At 48.1% G+C, this 18,801-nt stretch overlaps 1 protein-coding gene across 1 annotated transcript in view; it reads left to right on the top strand.

The window, feature by feature from the left end:
* Nucleotides 1-18,801, top strand: part of PDHX (pyruvate dehydrogenase complex component X) — a 93,455-nt gene that overhangs the window by 46,062 nt on the left and 28,592 nt on the right. Inside the window, exons 4-7 of the mRNA XM_075567568.1 lie at nt 7,011-7,195; nt 8,315-8,413; nt 17,029-17,203; nt 17,513-17,660. Coding sequence (XP_075423683.1) covers nt 7,011-7,195; nt 8,315-8,413; nt 17,029-17,203; nt 17,513-17,660 — 607 coding nt within the window. The remainder of the gene's footprint in view (nt 1-7,010; nt 7,196-8,314; nt 8,414-17,028; nt 17,204-17,512; nt 17,661-18,801) is intronic.

Here is an 18,801-nt window from a genome sequence, read left to right as displayed (position 1 = left end):
GTGCCGGCTCCCGTCTCTCTGCCCCGTGCCGGCTTCCGTCTCTCTGCCCCGTGCCGGCTCCCGTCTCTCTGCCCCGTGCTGGCTCCCGTCTCTCTGCCCCGTGCTGGCTCCCGTCTCTCTGCCCCGTGCTGGCTCCCGTCTCTCTGCCCCGTGCTGGTTCCCGTCTCTGCCCCGTGCTGGCTCCCCTCTCTCTGCCCCGTGCTGGCTCCCGTCTCGGCCCCGTGCCGGCTCCCGTCTCTCTGCCCCGTGCCGTCTCCCGTCTCTGCCCCGTGCTGGCTCCCGTCTCTCTGCCCCGTGCCGTCTCCCGTCTCTGCCCCGTGCTGGCTCCCGTCTCTCTGCCCCGTGCCGTCTCCCCTCTCTCTGCCCCGTGCCTTCTCCCGTCTCTGCCCCGTGCCGGCTCCCGTCTCTCTGCCCCGTGCTGGCTCCCGTCTCTGCCCCGTGCTGGTTCCCGTCTCTGCCCCGTGCTGGCTCCCGTCTCTCTGCCCCGTGCCGTCTCCCGTCTCTGCCCCGTGCCGGCTCCTGTCTCTCTGCCCCGTGCCGGCTCCGTCTCTGCCCCGTGCCGTCTCCCCTCTTTCTGCCCCGTGCCGGCTCCTGTCTCTCTGCCCCGTGCTGGCTCCCGTCTCTCTGCCCCGTGCTGCTCCCCTCTCTCTGCCCCGTTCTGGCTCCCGTCTCTCTGCCCCGTGCTGGTTCCCGTCTCTGCCCCGTGCTGGTTCCCGTCTCTCTGCCCCGTGCCGGCTCCCGTCTCTGCCCCGTGCTGGTTCCCGTCTCTGCCCCGTGCTGGTTCCCGTCTCTCTGCCCCGTGCCGGCTCCCGTCTCTGCCCCGTGCTGGCTCCCGTCTCTCTGCCCCGTGCCGGCTCCCGTCTCTCTGCCCCGTGCTGGCTCCCGTCTCTGCCCCTGCACTTGGATGCTGGTTTCTGATTACAAGCTGACATGAAACAAGCACAGTGATTTTTAAAATGTATTAAATTACACATTTTCGCAGCAATTTGCATTCTGAATGAACCGGTCTTTTTGTGTCATCTTGTACTTACCTGCTTGTAAAAGCTCCTCTCCACTCTTCCCTATTGTTTAGCACAGAATATCCCACATCAAACACAGCCTTTTTTTTAATAGTAACTCTGTGGTCTGATATTAAGTCCTCTTTCATATGACAAGTGGAATGTTACCGGTGTATACCTCTTGTTTACCATATACTGTCCCAAATCAAACAATACGTACATAATTCCCAGAGGATCTGCGTCTTTTGTGGCCTCTGACATTAAATACTTGGCATGTTAAAAAAAATCTTCAAATGTTTCACTGGAGTTTTTCTTTCTTTAACATCTGGATAAATAGAAGGTAATTATAAATAGGTTGAGGATCCCACCCAGTTTAGCATTGATCAAAGGTGGAACTCTATGGAAATGTCCTTGGTAGTGTAATCTCCGACTCCCATCATTCCGTGGCACTTGGTATCGGAAGCAGAACAGTTTAGAGATCGAATTAATAGTTGGTAGCCACTCCGTTTGGCTGCTGCTTTCTGAGCACTCCTGTGCTTGGACACACTCCCTAATAATGTTTCTAGGGTCCCTATACATTGTAAGCAAATAATCAGATGGGCAAAGGCCCAAGCACAAGAGAGAATGGCCCATTCAATAATGAATGGGATTTTTTTAAAGGTATGTAAGGGAAATCACTAAAAACAGAAGAGGAGCCGTGCAAAGGGAGAAGGTTATAGCAGACAACCTTCATTACTGCGGCTCAGCCTTCACAGCAGAAGGGGAAGGGTAGCAACCACAGATGGGGGGGCCACCATGCAAATGGGAAGGAGGTGGGCGCAGTTTGCAGAGAACAAGGTCCTGCTGGAATCTTCAAAACGGAAAGGGAACATGCCAAAGGGGCCAGGTGGGATACCTCCAAGGATAGTAAGAGCTGGAGGGGGTGGGGGTACGAGGGGGGGGCTGTGTAAAAGGCTGGCAATATCATTAACAGAGCGGTCACTAATACTAGGCAGAATACTAGATGACTGGAGAAGAGCAAATGTGTATTATTGAATATTTAAATGACAGCCATTTACAAGGTCCCAGGCAGCATGGATTAACTGGGATGGTGGCCAGCCAATCTGCTTTCTTTTTCGGACTGGGTGACCGAGATGATAGATCAGGGTGCAGCAGTAGATGTAGCTTATCTAGATGTTAGTAAGGCCGCTGACACTGTCCCACATGGAAGACTGATAGACACGTTGCAATGCTGGGGGCTGGATGTAGAAGGGGGTTGAGTACCTCCGGGATCTGTACTGAGACAGATGGCCTTTTAATATTTGTAGTAATGCTATTACAAATGGTCAGAAGGGAAAGTATGTCTTTTTACAGATAGGCAGCAGGGATGGCTGTGACGGGAGGGGGTAACCAGGCTTTCTAATAAAGGTTAAGCCCGCTGGTTACCCCTGAACCTGTGGGCTCCCTGGTACCTCTATCAGCCAGGGACCAGGGATAATACATGCTGGAAAATAAATTGTCCCTGTTTTTTCCTGTCATGTTCCCTTAGCCCTAGAACTGTGACATTATATTTGGGTGTAAATGCAATTATTTTGGTTGCAGGAGTTCGGGGGCCAAAGTTGCCGGTAGTCGTTTAATTCTCCCCGGCGAGCAGGCATGATTTGCCGTTACATGGGGTGAGTTACACCGTGGCTTCCCAGTGTCCCCCAGACTCCTGGATTTCGAGCCCAAATATCCCCGTTATTTCCCTTATAGAGGTATTAGGAGCAGGGTGTTTGGGTGTATAGGGAGAGGTATTAGAAGCAGGGTGTTAGGGTGTATAGGGAGAGGTATTAGGAGCAGGGTGTTAGGGTGTATAGGGAGAGGTATTAGGAGCAGGGTGTTTGGGTGTATAGGGAGAGGTATTAGTAGCGGGGTGTTAGGGTGTATAGGGAGAGGTATTAGTAGCGGGATGTAAGGGTGTATAGGGAGAGGTATTAGTAGCGGGATGTTATGGTGTATAGGGAAAGGTATTAGCAGCGGGGTGTTAGGGTGTATAGGGAGAGGTATTAGCAGCGGGATGTTAGGGTGTATAGGGAGAGGTATTAGGAGCAGGGTGTTTGGGTGTATAGGGAGAGGTATTAGTAGCGGGGTGTTAGGGTGTATAGGGAGAGGTATTAGTAGCGGGATGTAAGGGTGTATAGGGAGAGGTATTAGCAGCAGGATGTTAGGGTGTATAGGGAGAGGTATTAGCAGCGGGGTGTTAGGGTGTATAGGGAGAGGTATTAGCAGCGGGATGTTAGGGTGTATAGGGAGAGGTATTAGCAGCAGGATGTTAGGGTGTATAGGGAGAGGTATTAGTAGCAGGGTGTTAGGGTGTATAGGGAGAGGTATTAGCAGCGGGGTGTTAGGGTGTATAGGGAGAGGTATTAGCAGCGGGATGTTAGGGTGTATAGGGAGAGGTATTAGCAGCAGGATGTTAGGGTGTATAGGGAGAGGTATTAGCAGCGGGATGTTAGGGTGTATAGGGAAAGGTATTAGCAGCAGGGTGTTAGGGTGTATAGGGAGAGGTATTTGCAGCGGGATTTTAGGATGTATAGGGAGAGGTATTAGTAGCAGGGTGTTAGGGTGTATAGGGAGGGGTATTAGCAGCAGGGTGTTAGGGTGTATAGGGAGATGTATTAGTAGCAGGATGTTAGGGTGTATAGGGAGAGGTATTCGCAGCAGGGTGTATAGGGCGAGGTATTAGTAGCAGGATGTTAGGGTGTATAGGGAGAGGTATTAGCAGCAGGGTGTTAGGGTGTATAGGGAGAGGTATTAGTAGCAGGATGTTAGGGTGTATAGGGAGAGGTATTAGTAGCAGGATGTTAGGGTGTATAGGGAGAGGTATTAGCAGCGGGGTGTTAGGGTGTATAGGGAGAGGTAATCGCAGCAGGGTGTTAGGGTGTATAGGGAGAAGTATTTGCAGCACACAATGAGATACTCATTGATGAGACCTAGAGTTCTGCGTTCCGTTCTGGAGACCAGATCTCCATGGGGACATAAATAAATGAGAGATTGGACAGAGAAAGGCTACTGTGGCTTAATAACCAATACGTACAGTTTGGAGGAGAGGGGGTATATCAAGGTTTCCGCAAATTACGGAAGTGGGTCATGTTAACCCCAGAATGACTGAAGAATAAAACCAACATCAATCCCAGTGTCTTGTTTGTAAAAATATTTGATGTAATAATGAATGTGCCATTTAACACAAGTATGGAGAATATTTAGGCTATCCTACAAATGAATGAGAATCTGATGTTTTGCAGTAGAGAGGAACATGGCCGGACTTGGTTCTGCGTGGCTCTTATCTGCTGTCACATCCAATGTTTCTATAGGTTCATTTGGCCCAACTAATACTTGATATCGTGGGAACGTATTCTGCTCTGGGCAGGATATTCCTGCTTATTGTTAGGAGATCTTATCCCCTGTTCCTTTTCAACTATGACCGTGCTTTCCCCCCCCCCTTCCCCCAAACACTTCCGTCTTCATTAAAGTTGGGAGTCCCAGGCTGACACAGGGGAACACTTGAAGCCTGTGCCTACTTATAGCTGTTTATCCTGTGCTGCCCAAATCCCTCATGTCCCACCTGTATTTTCCTGCCTTTTCTCACTCCACCTGTTTTCTGCTGTCAGTATCCAAACGTATCCTCTGGCATCGAAGGCGTTAAAGGAAATCCTCTCGTTAGGTGCATTTTAGCTGCGTTTTCCCCTTCCCTCGGTTGTTTTGTAGTGTAGGCAGATCTCCTCTTTAATGTCCCCGAGTCCCTGCCTCATCTTGTCTGGCTTTGCTTGTGGCTCTTTCACATGCGCCACACCCAAGGGTCTGCTTTTATAGTCGCAGATCTTGTAGCGTTTCAGGCTGACACCGTTAGAGCTTTCCTCCTTAACCCGCCTCGGACAGGAACCTTCATGGTTAGTGGGAGACATCCATGTCCGTATATTATACGTTCTAGATGTGAAAACATTTACACTACCCCCTCCTCCCCTATTGCTTTTCAGTGATCTGTTCTTTGTGAGTATGTGAACTTCTGTCTGAATACCCTTTGCTTACAATTCCTTTAGGAACTATTTGCCTAAATAAGGGTAACTCAATAAAAACATTTTCACTTTGGTCCAATCAAAATCACAACCTGCAAGTTAGTTGTGTAGCGCTCCACATTTTCCTTCAGAGCTCTCCTGGTAAAAGTCCTTATTGCAATGTTCTAATGTTATTTTGGGGATGCGAGTGACCGCCCTTTGCAAGTACACCCCAACGCTTTAATACCGCGAAGAGACAGCTGTTACAGCAGGGGTGGGCCAACTTCTGTCCTCAAGGGCCACCACCAGGTTCGGTTTTCAGGAGATCCCTGCTTCAGCACAGGTGTTGCAGTCTTCGACTGAGTCACTGATTGAGCCATCTGTGCAGAAGCAGGGATATCCTGAAATCCTGACCTGGTGGTGTCCCTTGAGGACTGGAGTTGGCCGCCCCTGGGTTAAAGTGTATCAGAAGTGATAGAATGTATCCGTGAAGCAGTGGCGAATGCATCTGGCATCTCGCTCACGGTGTCGGGAGGTCGATAGCAGCTATTCATCAGATCTCTCGTACCGTGGAAGGGGTGAAACAATCAATGGACTCATTTTAGCAGCTCAGGCACAATCTACTTCTCAGCTCTCTCATGTGAAAATCGCAGCTCCCGTGGTAAACAAAGCCGCGCCGTGTCTCTGCCGCGCTCGGGGGGTGACCTTCGCCGGTCTGCTGTAATCTCCGAATATTACCTTTTTTTCCTCTTGACTCCTTCTGCAGACTCTCTTCTTAAAGTGTCAGTCCCACTCAAAGCAAGCACGGAGAGGAGGAGATGGCCTGAACAAATGCTGCCATCTTTAAAGCGCCCCCAGGAAGGGGGTGGTGAGAGATGGAAAAGATAAAGGGATCATGGCATAAATGTTCATGCTCAAACCCTTTTAGTTGCGTCAAACCAGCGGGTCTTTTTGTAAGGAGTTCCTGCTTTTATTCCCTCTCCTATGAAAAGTCCCGGCCATTTTTTCAGGGTGGTAAATGTTTGGAAATTGGGATGGTTCTGGCAGGGGACGCGGGGGGTTATGTTGGGATAATATCGGAGCAATGTTTGGTGCAATGGCTGAAGAGACTGCGTGGGTCAGGGAGTCACTGAAAGCGCTGAAACGGTTACGGTTTTGACATGTGAAAGATTCAATTAAAGCGCTGATGAACAGAAGTGTGATTTACCCAGGGGGGTTGTGTCAAACGAGAGATTTTCCAGTAACATATAATTTCATTTGGAAATGCTTTGCATTTTCTGTGTTTAGGGACAAAAATAGCTCTCTGGTCTTTTATGTAAAATGTTTCCTTTTTATGTTCTTTTTTTTTTTCTCGCTACATTATCTTTCTGTATGAAGCATCTGGATTAATCAGCCATTTAAATTCATACTCCATACCTCAGGAAAACCATATTTTTGTAACACGGATTAGAAATTCACAGGAAGTGACTTTTTTTTTAAATTATGATTTACTTTATATATTTTATTTTCAGTTTCCCAAGAAATGTGGATTCATTGTAGGTTATAATGGCTTTTAGGGGACCGATATCAGGGTTCTGTATAGATAAAATGATAATGTACAGAATTTTCCAAAACCGCCTAGCTTACTTCAAGGATGCTTCAGGGGGTATTGGTTCGACCACTACAGTTACCAGAACTTTGAACTACACCAAGAAATAGACAATTGTTTAGTAAATTCCAATTATTCACAGCAGAGTTACAATTCTTCACCTAGTTGGATCACAATGGTTTTTGTGGCTTTCTAAAGTAGTGTTGTATAGTGGAGTACCATGAACTGGTACTTGCTAAAAGATTGTCACACACCGTTCCAAGTCATTAGGACAGACGGAGCCAGCCCTGTCCCCAATTATTTTCTCGTTCGCAACACACACAGCACAGTCTCAATTAGACCCAACATCCTGCAATATCTGGTAACTGTGTCCTATTAAGTTCTAACCCATATACTCTGTGCTTGCAGCTGGAGGAAGGCAGCAAGAACGTGCGCCTCGGGGCCCTGATCGCGCTGTTGGTGGACGAAGGACAGGACTGGAAGGAGGTTGAGATCCCCACTGGTAAAGTCTCTCCAACCCTGAATGCTGCTCCCGTCGCCAGCGTTGGTGATTTAGCCTCACAGAAGCCTCGTGCTCAGCCTGGAAAGCTTGGGTATGTCCACCTGTCAAAGGTTTAATGGTGTGTCATTGGAGATGGGCCATCTGCATTTGACATCATTAATCCTGTAATTGGATGAATATGGATTGAAATGTGAATGGGGTTTGGCAATCCAGGGAAATAGGTTCTAACTCTGAGCACAGGGATTTAACGAACGCGAAGTCGTCACATGCCATAGTATGAAATTCCAGCAAACTTCCATTAAAGCAGCTGTCGTCCCCCCTCACCCCCTCCCCTCACCCCTCACCCTTCCCCCGCAGCCTCCCCCTAAAGATGAAGCAGGCATGGACATTTCCAGTTTGTGTGAGTCTTCATTGATTTCCCTAGCAGCGCATGGGGAGAGGAGGCAGACCGCCCCAAAAAAAGGGTGGCGTCCCACTTTTAATAGACAAGCTTAAGAGGCCTTCACTGATCTTTCCAAACCCCTCAAGTTTCTTCTTGTCGCTACTTTGTGGATGGGCTTGGGAGGTCTCAAAAGCATTTGTACAATTATAAATAAGAAGAATTCTCTTGGTCTCTTACACAGTAACAAACCAATGTACTGGAGTAAAATGTTAGCATGTGAAGTGCAGACTGAACGAAAGGGGTGCAGGTCATTCGTCATTAATAAGCAACCAAACAAAACCTCCCGTTGGTTGTTTAGACCAGGAGCGGTCAAATCCAGTCTTCAAGGGCCACCAACAAGTCAGGTTCTCAGGATATCCCTGCTTCAGCACAGGTGGCTCAATCAATGACTGCACCACCTGTGCTGAAGCAGGGATATCCTTCAAACCTGTCATGTTGGTGGCCCTTGCGGTCTAGAGTTGGCCACCCCTGGTGTAGAGTAGAGGTGAATCAGACTGCGGATCTGGGCCATTGATTTAAAATATAACTTGTGTGTACGGGCATCAGACCAGGTTTTCATGGCATCTCAGCCTAAGTAAGCTGGCATAGTCACCAGAGCAAGGTTAATGACAGAAATCTCCCAAACCTGGCCTGCTGGCTGCATGAAGACTGGACTTGGTGAGTCTGCATTAATGATGTACTTATTAAAGCTGCAGTTCAAGCTGTCGTTTAAAAAAAATAAAACATTTTCATTCAACATGTGCTTTCTCTGTTGTATTTCCCCCACAGTCTTCGCCTGAGTCCGGCAGCGCGACACATTCTGGAGACGCACGGCCTGGACCGGAACCTCATTGTGCCGTCGGGCCCCCGAGGGTTAATCACGAAAGAGTATGTGATTCCGACTTCCCAAACCCATTGTGTAAGACTAGGTGGGGGCAGAGCTCCGTTTGACACAACGTACACGCTAAAAGCTTTAAGTGCTCCCCGAATGTCTTTAGGGGAAGGCATCAGAAACGCCTCACACGTATTACTTAGGCCGCGTCCATACACCCCGGGACGCGCGCGGGCGCAGTGCGAACAAAAAGCCGTACCTCTCAGGCAGGCCATAGAGCGCGCGACGGTGCTCGCGATTTTGGAGCAGACCTTTTTTCGCGTGACGCCGGGTCACGTGAGCGGTTCAGCCATTGAGGGCGAACCCGCTCACGTGACATCACGGACCCGCTTCCAACACGCCTCCCTGTCGCGTCTCCCCCCTCCCCATGCCAAAGGCCACGGATCGCCTCTGGGGCCGGCGCCTAATATATCCGCGCCCTTAGAACTCCGAGGAAGTCCTCTATCACAGAACCGCTTTTTGGGGATATATTTAGGTCTTTTTGTTGCAAAATCTAGTGGCGTCGGTTTTAAACCTCAAGCCAGAGGGGCACGAATCCAATTCCGATTGCACCCTGGTGGTGGCTGCTTTCATAGCTCGGAAGTATAACTTGTAACGCGCTTTCAAAATTGGGATGCTCTCAGTTTAAAAATGTCTATCAATATATTAAGAAGTGAGACATCAACGATGTAAACTCACTAAGAGAAACTGCCGTGTAGATAGTTTGCTGTTATCCCCCCTGTACTTCGATGGGAAAATGTCTCTTCTCTATCCAGCCCGGTCTGTAACGTTCTGCTTTATTTTTAGATTTCTCATTTCAGTGCAGGATATCATTCTGTGGTGTTAATTAAATACCCTCAGGAAAGGAGTGACGGAGGTGCTATATATTACGAAACACGGCTTAAAATAATACCTTATAACGATTGCACCCGAGATCTTTATCTCGTAATTACACTTGTTTGTGCATTTATTTTAAATTGAATATGCAGCGTTCTGAGCGGCGCCCTCTTTCTCCAGCAGAGTTACAAAGCGATACAGGAAACTGTCACAGCCGGTGACCGGATAAGCTATTACTTCAAGCAGCAAGCCCTCCTGCTTTCCATTTCATACATTGTGCGCCAGACATCTGAGGCCGTGTCCATAGTCGGCGAGAGCTCGCGGAGGAGTATGCACGTGGCGCGATCACAATGCCTTAAGGCAATGATCGCAGCCATTGACCACGCGTGCGACAGCGCAAGGGGCCGCGCGGTGCACGAGGAATCGGTTACATTTGATTCCATGGCGCAACGGCCAGGTTACGTGAGCGGTTCGACCAATGAGGGTGAGCCAGCTGCGTGACGTCACGGCCTCAGGCCCCTCCCCCTCTCCTTCCCGTCAAGCCTCCCCGTCGTGTCTACCCTGGCCACAAATCGCTGGAGCTTAAAAGCGGGTGACGTCACGAAGCACGGACGCGAGCGCGCGTCACCATGGACCCAGCCTTAGTGTATGACCATAACGTTCATTCTTCCTGGAAACTTCCAGTTCTAAAGATAATTTGATTTTCTATTGTTGGGGGCATTGGGAGTTCAAAATGGCTGCCACCACGGAAGCCCGCTTGACAGTGGTAATGACGTCAGGTGTGTCTGGAGCGCACCTATGTTCCAAGCACCAGATGCATGCTGGGTTACCACTGCTATTGAATGGCTCTCTCTGAAGCTGTTTACATTTTCTGATTCAGAGCAACCGCAATGTATTATTATTGGCGGAAGCTACGAGAAGATTGCAATGTAGCCAAAGGGAGACTCCCGGGGACCAGGCATATGGGTCGTTTCCTAAAGCTGCTCCTTAGCCTGCTCAATGCTTGCATGTTCCACCAATTGCTTCTTCTTGGAATAAACCGTTTCACGTCACCACATTTATTTATTTATAAAATGTTTTACCAGGGAGTAATACATTGAGAGTTACCTCTCGTTTATGTCCTGGGCACAGAGTTATGATGACAAATACATGGTTACAAATACATAATATATTGCTAGCACTGCTCGCTGAGTGCAACGGGGGGGGGGGGGGGTGGGAGGATTTGATTCTTGTTTTCTCAGGACAGATATAGTATCTTTAAGCATACTCATTGAAATCTATCAGAGCCGTGTGTCCCATGGTGAGCCTGGGGCTTGGGACCAAACTGTTAGATCCATCTCCTGAGGATTTAATTATCATCTTTATCAAAGGAACACAAATGCCCAAACCCTGCGCTCCTCCCAAAAATAGCTTGCAATTTCTTAGTGACATTCTACATTGTTATCCAAGTCTAATAACAAAGCAGTCTATTTGTTACATCTTTTGATCAAAAAAGGATTCCAGCCTTATCAAAAGGACGCCCAACATTGGTGCTCCACCACTTGTCACTGATTTATGACCAGCTTACTTATGTCCTCGTTGCGTGTCAAACTCTTTTCTCTCTCTCTCTCTCTCTCTCTCTCTCTCTGTTTCCTCCTACCTCGCGTTCCCCTCTGGATAAGCGCAGAGCACCGGTTTCCGCGTTTCGATGTGTCCCGTTGGGCAAACTCCTGCAGTGCCAGAGGATTGGCAATGTATTGTAAGGGACGCTAAGGGCTAAGAAGGGTACCTCTGCTATTGTGTAACATCTGCTTCCTTAGCAAGGTCCCTCTGCTGATGCACTGTGAACAGCTCAACCCCGTTAGAACGTGAATCCGCTTATAACGCGATGCGAGCGTGGCTCCCAATCTTCGTATTTATGAATACTTTACAAGAAGATTATTGGTATCTTAAATACTTTATTGTACAATGCATACAATGGAACATTATTTCTAACGCGATCCGCTTATAACGCGATGTGATTCTTTGGACCCCAAGCACAGCGTTATAAGGGGGTTGAGCTGTATCTCGCCCCCTGAGCAGTTCCTGCTTTACAAAAAAAAATCATGGTTTACTTATCGGTTACAATCAGACACAAAGAAAGTTTTGGTGAGTAAACAAAAACCGTACAGTGTACAGTCCACAGCCCTGCCTTTCCCCGTTATCTCTTAGCATACAGTGCTTCCACTGTAGCCAGGGATTCTGGGTAATGACATGTAAATGAGCACTCCGTGTATCACCTTATGCTTCTTATCCATTTTAACATGCCTGCCGCATCACAAAGCTTTTTTAGCATAGGCTGGGTTAAAGAAGGGAGCGCTCATTTGCATGTCATTACCCAGAATCCCTGGCTGCAGTGGAACCATTGTACGCCAAGAGATAATGGGGAAAGACGGGGCTGTGAACCTGTCTGAGACGTGAAAGTGCTCTCAAGGGGTATTTCTGTTGCCTTTTCTTACGGGGTAATTTCTATATACTCCTGAAGCTGGAAGGGCAAGATGGGGTCTTCGTACAGTTCAGCGGGGTCTGCCGTACATTATAAAGCAATGGATTGCGGTTCCTTTTGGTTCTGATAGTGTTCCCCACCTCCAAGGCTAGCAGGTAATATGGTGCCAGGAGATGGGGGGTATCCGTTATAACAGGAGCTGGTGGAGTAATTCTGCCTGTGTAGCAGAAACTCGCCCTGATACGGTGATGTAGTTAAACCCCTGAGGCTTCACACCAATGTGATTGATGGTTTTTTTTTTGTGGTTGTCATGGAAACGTGCCAATAATTTAATCCGAAATCGCAGTCGTGGGACCAATTTACCATTATTATTTTCTTGTTCTTCTTTGTATACTGATTGTCGGTGGAAAATAAGCGCGTCTTGAATGTGGCGCTCGGCCGGAGAGATGGCGTTCTATATGCAGGGTTCTATTTTTAGTGTAAGTAACACTTCTTGCTGTGTTAAACACGCACTTGTGTCGTTGCTCCTCTGCAGCTAACACTTCATGCACCCTATAAACACCTAGTGCTGTCTCGTTAACTCCTTCACTCCCCCAGCCGCCGGCTACAAGCGTGCCTTCCTGTCCCGCCTGGCAGGGAAGGGGTGGAAGTGTCAGTGCTTTTTTCAGCAGAACAAATTCGGTTGCGTTTGCCTCGCAGATGGGTGCGAGTTTATACTAGAGTAGAAGGCATTTTAATAAGCGAGCCTCGGGGGGATGGGGAGGGGGGGGCAGACATTACTTTCGGGTGAATTACAAATGAGCAGGGAAATTTATTTTTAGAACCCATTAAATGCATAATTCCGGTTTTATTTATTGCGTTCTTGTTGGTGGTGATGCACACACAGCTTCTGTTTAAAACGCCGCGCTAATAATAATCCGTGTTCTTATTTGTTTTTTTTCTTTTGAATAGTAAACAGGAGGGAAAGCAGGGTAAGCAATGAATCAGGAACGCACTAATGAGACGTCCCGTTGTACATTCAGCACCTTGGCTGGATATTATCTGTCACTAACGTGCACGTCGGTTCAGTGAGTGAATGCATTGCAGGCCACAGGCAGAGTGTTGGGGAATTTCTAGTTAGACTAATTAAAAAGCCAACTTCTTAGCACATCCACGCCTCGTACCGAGACTAACGAGCTTAGGACACGGGAATGTTGCGTGGTGCTGGTCGTTTACGCGGGTGGTTTGTCCGTGACACTTTTTCGTTATGTAACGTCAATGGATTTTGGAACAGTCGTTCATCACAAATGTTTTCTGACTTACTCATGTTTGAGAAACCGAGCATGTCTGTTGGCTATTGGAGACATTGCTTCCTGGGATTTTAATTGATTCAAATATTTTCGATATGTAGGCAGATTAAGGAAAAATAGGGGCTGGGGTTTTTAATGTCCTTCATAATGTGGTCCATTGGAGCGAGGGGACCCAGAACCTTTATCGGGGAGGAGGAGTCCTGTGTGTGGTCCTCTCAAAAGGCGGCACACGGGGGAATCCTCATTAATACGATGTCAAGGAAGGCGTAACCCCTCCAGTGCCAGGTGAGCCCTTGCAATCCGTGGCTTCTCTGGCTGGAAAAGGGATGGAGTCATTTGTTTCAACTCACATGAAGAATGGTCCGTGGTTTCATGACCTGTAACATTTTGGATGTTGCTGCCAACGTCCGTGTACAGACGATGTGTCACAGGGGTCACCAACTCCAGTCCTATAGGGTCACCACCAGGCCAGGTATTGGGGATATCCCTGCTTCAGACTGAGCCACCTGTGGTAGAGCTGGGATATCCCAAACATCTGACCTGTTGGGGGTCTTGAGGACTGGAGTTGCCCACCCCTGATCTACCCAGAAACCTCCACATTTATCCGCAGGGCTTCGACCCGGACATCTGCAGGGGAAGCCTAAAATTGCAAGCGTTTCAGCGCACATCTCTTTCTCGCTCTCTCGTTCTCTTTCTCGCTCTCTTTCTCTCTCGTTCTCTTTCTCTCTCTCGTTCTCTCTCTCTCTCGTTCTCTTTCTCTCTCCCATTCTTTCTCTCTCGTTTTCTCTCTCTCTCTCGTTTTCTCTCGTCTCTCGTTCTCTCTTTCTCGTTCTTTCTCTCTCGTTCTCTTGCTCTCTCATTCTCTTTCTCTCTCGTTCTTTCTCTCTCGTTTTCCTTCTCTCTCTCGTTCTCTCTCTCGTTCTCTTTCTCTCTCGTTCTCTTTCTCTCGTTCTCTCATTCTCTCTCTCTCTCTTTTTATTTTTCACTGCTTCACATCCGAGGGGTGAATGTGCAAAACTGTTATCTGAAAATAACTCTGCAAATTGGCTCCTTGGGAAGGTGAGGAATGAACAGTTAGGATGACGTGCCAGAGAAAAGCTGAAGGTCATTGTACTGATTGTTTCCCATTCGAAGAGACTGTCCCACCTAGGACCAAAGTGAGGCAATGTCAGCGGTTTGTGTGTGTCTTCTGTTGGTGTGTGTTTTGTGGGTGTAGAGGGGGCAGCAGAGTCTTGGTGTGTTTCTGCTGTGTGTGTGTGTGTGTTTTGTTGGTGTAGAGGGGGAGCTGCAGTGTGTGTGTCTTCAGTGCGTGTTTTGTGGGTGGAGGAGGGGTGCAGAGTGTTTTGTTGGTGTGTTTCTGCAGTGTGGGTTTACAGGGGGGGCTGCAGTGGGTGTAGGGAGGGGGCTGCTGGTGTGTGCTTTGTGGATGTAGAGGTGGCAGAGTCTGTTTTGTTGATTTGTGTGTCTCTGCAGTGTGTGTTTTGTAGGTGCAGAGGGGGGTGCTGCAGTGTGTGTTTTGTGGATGGAGGAGGGGTGCACAGTGTTTTGTGTGTGTGTGTGTGTCAGAGTGTGTGTTTTGTGGATGTAGAGGTGGCAGAGTCTGTTTGTTTGGGTGAGTCTGCATTGTGTGTTTTGTGGGTGTAGAGGGGGGCCTGCAGTGTGTGTCTTCAGTGTGTGATTTTGTTGGTGGAGGAGGGGTGCAGAGTGTTTTTTGTGTGTATGTGTGTGTGTGTGTGTGTGTGTCTGCAGTGTGTGGGTGAAGCCTCGGGCCTTCAACTCTTCCAGCCAGGGCATTATTGGCCAGTAATGCCCTGTTCTTCGGGGATTATTACTTAAATAACTTTATTTCATATAGCGCTTTTCTCCCAACAGGACACAAAGCGCGTCACAATGACAGTACAGCGCGTGGTACGCAGCACATAGGAATGTCACAGACACGGTCCCTGAACAGAGGAGCTTACACTCTATATGCTTCTGGTGCCTGAGGCACAGGGGAGATAAAGTGACTTGCCCAAGGTCACAAGGCGGTGACACCGGGAATTGAACCAGGTTCCCCTGCTTCAAACTGTCACTGTTATGAGAATCCGTGTCTTAACTCAATGAGCCTTTACTCAATGAGCCTTTACTCACTGAGCCTTTACTCACTGAGTCTTTACTCACTGAGCCTTTACTCACTGAGCCACTCTTCCCTATAGTATGCAGGGGATTGGCACTTAACAAAAAAAGTATCTTTTCCTTTTAACGTTCTTTTTGTAAGTAAATGCTTGGAAGGGGTTCTTACACACTACATAATCCTTCGGGATTTTAAGACTGTGGATCCCAGAATCTCCAGATAAATTGTCCGTTACCATTTGTTCCTTGGGCTCTCCATGAAGTATCACGCCGGTGTTGGCCAGATAGATACAGGTACAGGAATCAGCATAAATGAAAGAAATTGACGTTTTCTCAGGATAAAAATACGTACATTTTCACTTTATGGTGATCTAATCATAACAGCCAGGTGTACTGTATTACCCCCAATAGTTCCTTTAAAGGTACAGAAGATCATCCCTTTACATGAGCCATAATGTCTATAAAAGTGTGAGTGTCCCTATCTGGGCAGAATTAAACCATTTTAGGACCTTATTCTAAACCCCTTCCTTCTTGTTGCACTAGATGAATCCTTGAAGGTGTAAGTACAAGAGGTTCAAACTGATTGAAGCTATGACTTTCTTCTTCACGTGTACAGAGCTTTCCAAACCTCACAGGTCTCTTCTTCACGTGTGCAGAGCTTTCCAAACCTCACAGGTCTCTTCTTCACGTGTACAGAGCTTTCCAAAGCTCATAGGTCTCTTCTTCACATGTACAGAGTTTTCCAAAGCTCACAGGTCTCTTCTTCATGTGTACAGAGCTTTCCAAATATCACAGGTCTCTTCTTCATGTGTACAGAGCTTTCTAAACCTCGCATGTCTCTTAAAAACTAATGTAAAAAAAATGTTCTTGTTTAAATTACCATCTCTTTGTTTTAACCTATGAAAAACAGCACTGCGATTAGTTCGGTGGTACTGAATATTTAAGGATTATGAAGCATAGCAAGACGTGCTGAAAATGGTGTTATTTTAATGTGAAACGCTTGGACGATAATTTAGCATGTTTGTCCTTTTTAACAAGCGGAGAAATATTCCGTGCTCTGCAGCTAGAGTAACCCTTTCCCTGCCAGGGACATGCAATGTGTTGCTTTGTAGTGCAAAAAAACAAATCCCCCTTGTACTTCCACTGATGAACTGCTTTTGCTCCTGGAGAGGTGATTATAACGCTTTGCTCTGCAAGGTATTGCAGGCCCCTCGGCAATTAGACAAACCAACAATACATCACCTTTTAACATAAATGGATTTTCTGACATCCGGTTTCTTGGCCATCTCGGAGCTGCTATTAATCGCTGCAGGTTTGTTCTTGACGATGACATTTGATGAGCGGCTGTGGGTTGGGGCTGGGGAAATGAGAAGTATTACCTGTGAGCTGGTATAATTAGTGTGCTGTAGGTTTTGCCTGTGGGTAGGATGCATGAGTCGACCCATTTGTTGTGTCCTACAATGCAGTTAACGGCTGGATTTAATGATCATGTACTTATATGGTGCTCGCATATTCTGCGGAGCAGTACGATCGGACCAAATCAATAACAAATACAGAATGAATTGCAACATACACTGGGACAATGGTCAAAGATGGCCCTGCTCCAAAGCGCTTCCAGTCTGAAAGGAAAGAGAGAGTGGAATCGCTCGGTATAATTGTGAAGCTCTTCGTAGCATCGGAGCCTAGGACCTTCAGCTAATGAATGCATTGATTAAAATTCACACACAGTACGAAACGTTTACATTTTGCTGTAATCTTGCCTATATCTTAGGAAGAGATTCCATCCACATACGGGGGTTATCTGTTTAATTCAAAAGCACCAGCTTCTCTTTGTCACAATGTTTGCACACGTAGGTAAAGGACAGACGTGGCCAGGGAAGGTTGGTCCACAAGACTGTCCCCAGTGATCGCTGCTGCTGTTTGTTTCTAGGGATGCCCTCCGAGTCCTGGGACAGAATAGTACGGCTGTACAGACGCCGGCACAAGCAGCTCCCTCACCGCAACCAGAGAAGGCGCCCTCGCCACCGCAAGCCGCGTGTCCTCCATCGGGCTACGCGCGCCCATTGATCCCCCCAATGTCCATCCCTGGGAAGCCTCCTGCAGCGGTAAGGACTTGTGTGGTACAACCGAGAAGCTTTCACTACCAAAAAGTGTCACATTGTGTGTGTTGTTTTGAGCCAACATGCCAGTTTTTTCAGAGCAGCCGTTGGTATACAAGCTGGGGAGATGCCTTTGCTTTACGATGCATTGCAGCCCTCTCCGCTAGTGGGAAAGCGGAAAACCGCGAGTGACCGACCACCTCTGGCCGCTGGAGGTGCGAGCTGTGTAGGCTCTGTGGCATCTCGTTGGGATGTAACCCTGCTCATTTCCTGGGGCACACATTGTACTCACAGGTGTGAAATCTCCCGTTCCAGGGTACATTTTCTGAAATACCAGCCAGCAACATTCGAAAGGTCATCGCCAAGAGGTTAACGGAATCTAAATCCACCATACCTCATGCCTATGCCAGCATGGACTGTGACCTGGGGGCGGTTCTCAAACTGAGGAAGGAGCTGGCCAAAGGTCAGTGAGCGGGCTCTGAATGTGGGTGACCTGCAGGCCAGGCCGGGGTGGCTCGGGGCTGGGAGAGCACGGAGCGTTTTAATGAGACACTTGTTAGCAGTAGTACTCTGCTTTGCTGCAGAATAGCCCAATTCTTGTAGACATGGTGACAATTACAACTAAACGTCACTTTGCTGCCGTGGATATCTGCCGCCTCTCACATGGCATAGTCCTGATATGTATTTCTGTGGAAGGTTTAACGGTCAGTCCTTGGGGGGGGAGCGTAGAGCTGGGCCTTGCTGATCCAGCACTAAAGGAGTTAATACTAATGAAGTTAATACTAACCCATGCACTTGCTTGTTGTTTTTTTACGATTCCAAACGTGTTCAGATTATTCGGTGAAAACCCATCAGATTATTCGGTGAAAGCCCGTCAGATTATTCGGTGAAAGCCCGTCAGATTATTCGGTGAAAGCCCGTCAGATTATTCGGTGAAAGCCCGTCAGATTATTCGGTGAAAGCCCGTCAGATTATTCGGTGAAAGCCCGTCAGATTATTCGGTCAGTTTATTCGGTGAAAGCCCATCAGATTATTCGGTGAAAGCCCGTCAGATTATTCGTGAAAGCCCGTCAGATTATTCGTGAAAGCCCGTCGGATTAAGAGGAATGGGTTACTCTTTTTGTGCGGCCCCTGTAATCCCGTTTGCTCGGGCCTCACTACTAATGGAGGGTTTATCTGCTGACGCACACATTTATCTTCCGAGCGGCGGTGGCTCATAGCGGCGGTGCATTGTTTTAAGGCGCAGTTCTGGGTCAGCGCTCGTTGGCGCATTGTGACATCATTTGGGGAAAGTTGGAGACCTGTAAGGGAACATGCAGCACCGATCCCCCACCCCAAATATACTGTACGTGTTATCCATCCCCCCTTTCTCTACATTTCCTAAATGTCACCAAGTTAGGCTGCGTCCATAGAAGGACAGTCAGCACTGAGCCGTGCGGACGCTACGCGAAGAGCCCCGTCATCCTCAATGAGTATGTCTTGAGAGGGGGCTCCCGCGAGCGTCCGCAGGCGCGGGGATTTTCAACCTCCAATCAGAGCGAAGCAGCGTCAACGTCACGGCGTTGTGGGATCGGCGCCGGCGCAGAGCGGGCTATTGGCCCAGT

The sequence above is a fragment of the Ascaphus truei genome, chromosome 12 (genome assembly GCF_040206685.1).
Source record: "Ascaphus truei isolate aAscTru1 chromosome 12, aAscTru1.hap1, whole genome shotgun sequence".
Lineage (NCBI taxonomy): Eukaryota > Metazoa > Chordata > Amphibia > Anura > Ascaphidae > Ascaphus > Ascaphus truei.
Note: the sequence above shows the minus strand (reverse complement) of the source record. Positions and strands in the feature narration are given on the sequence as shown.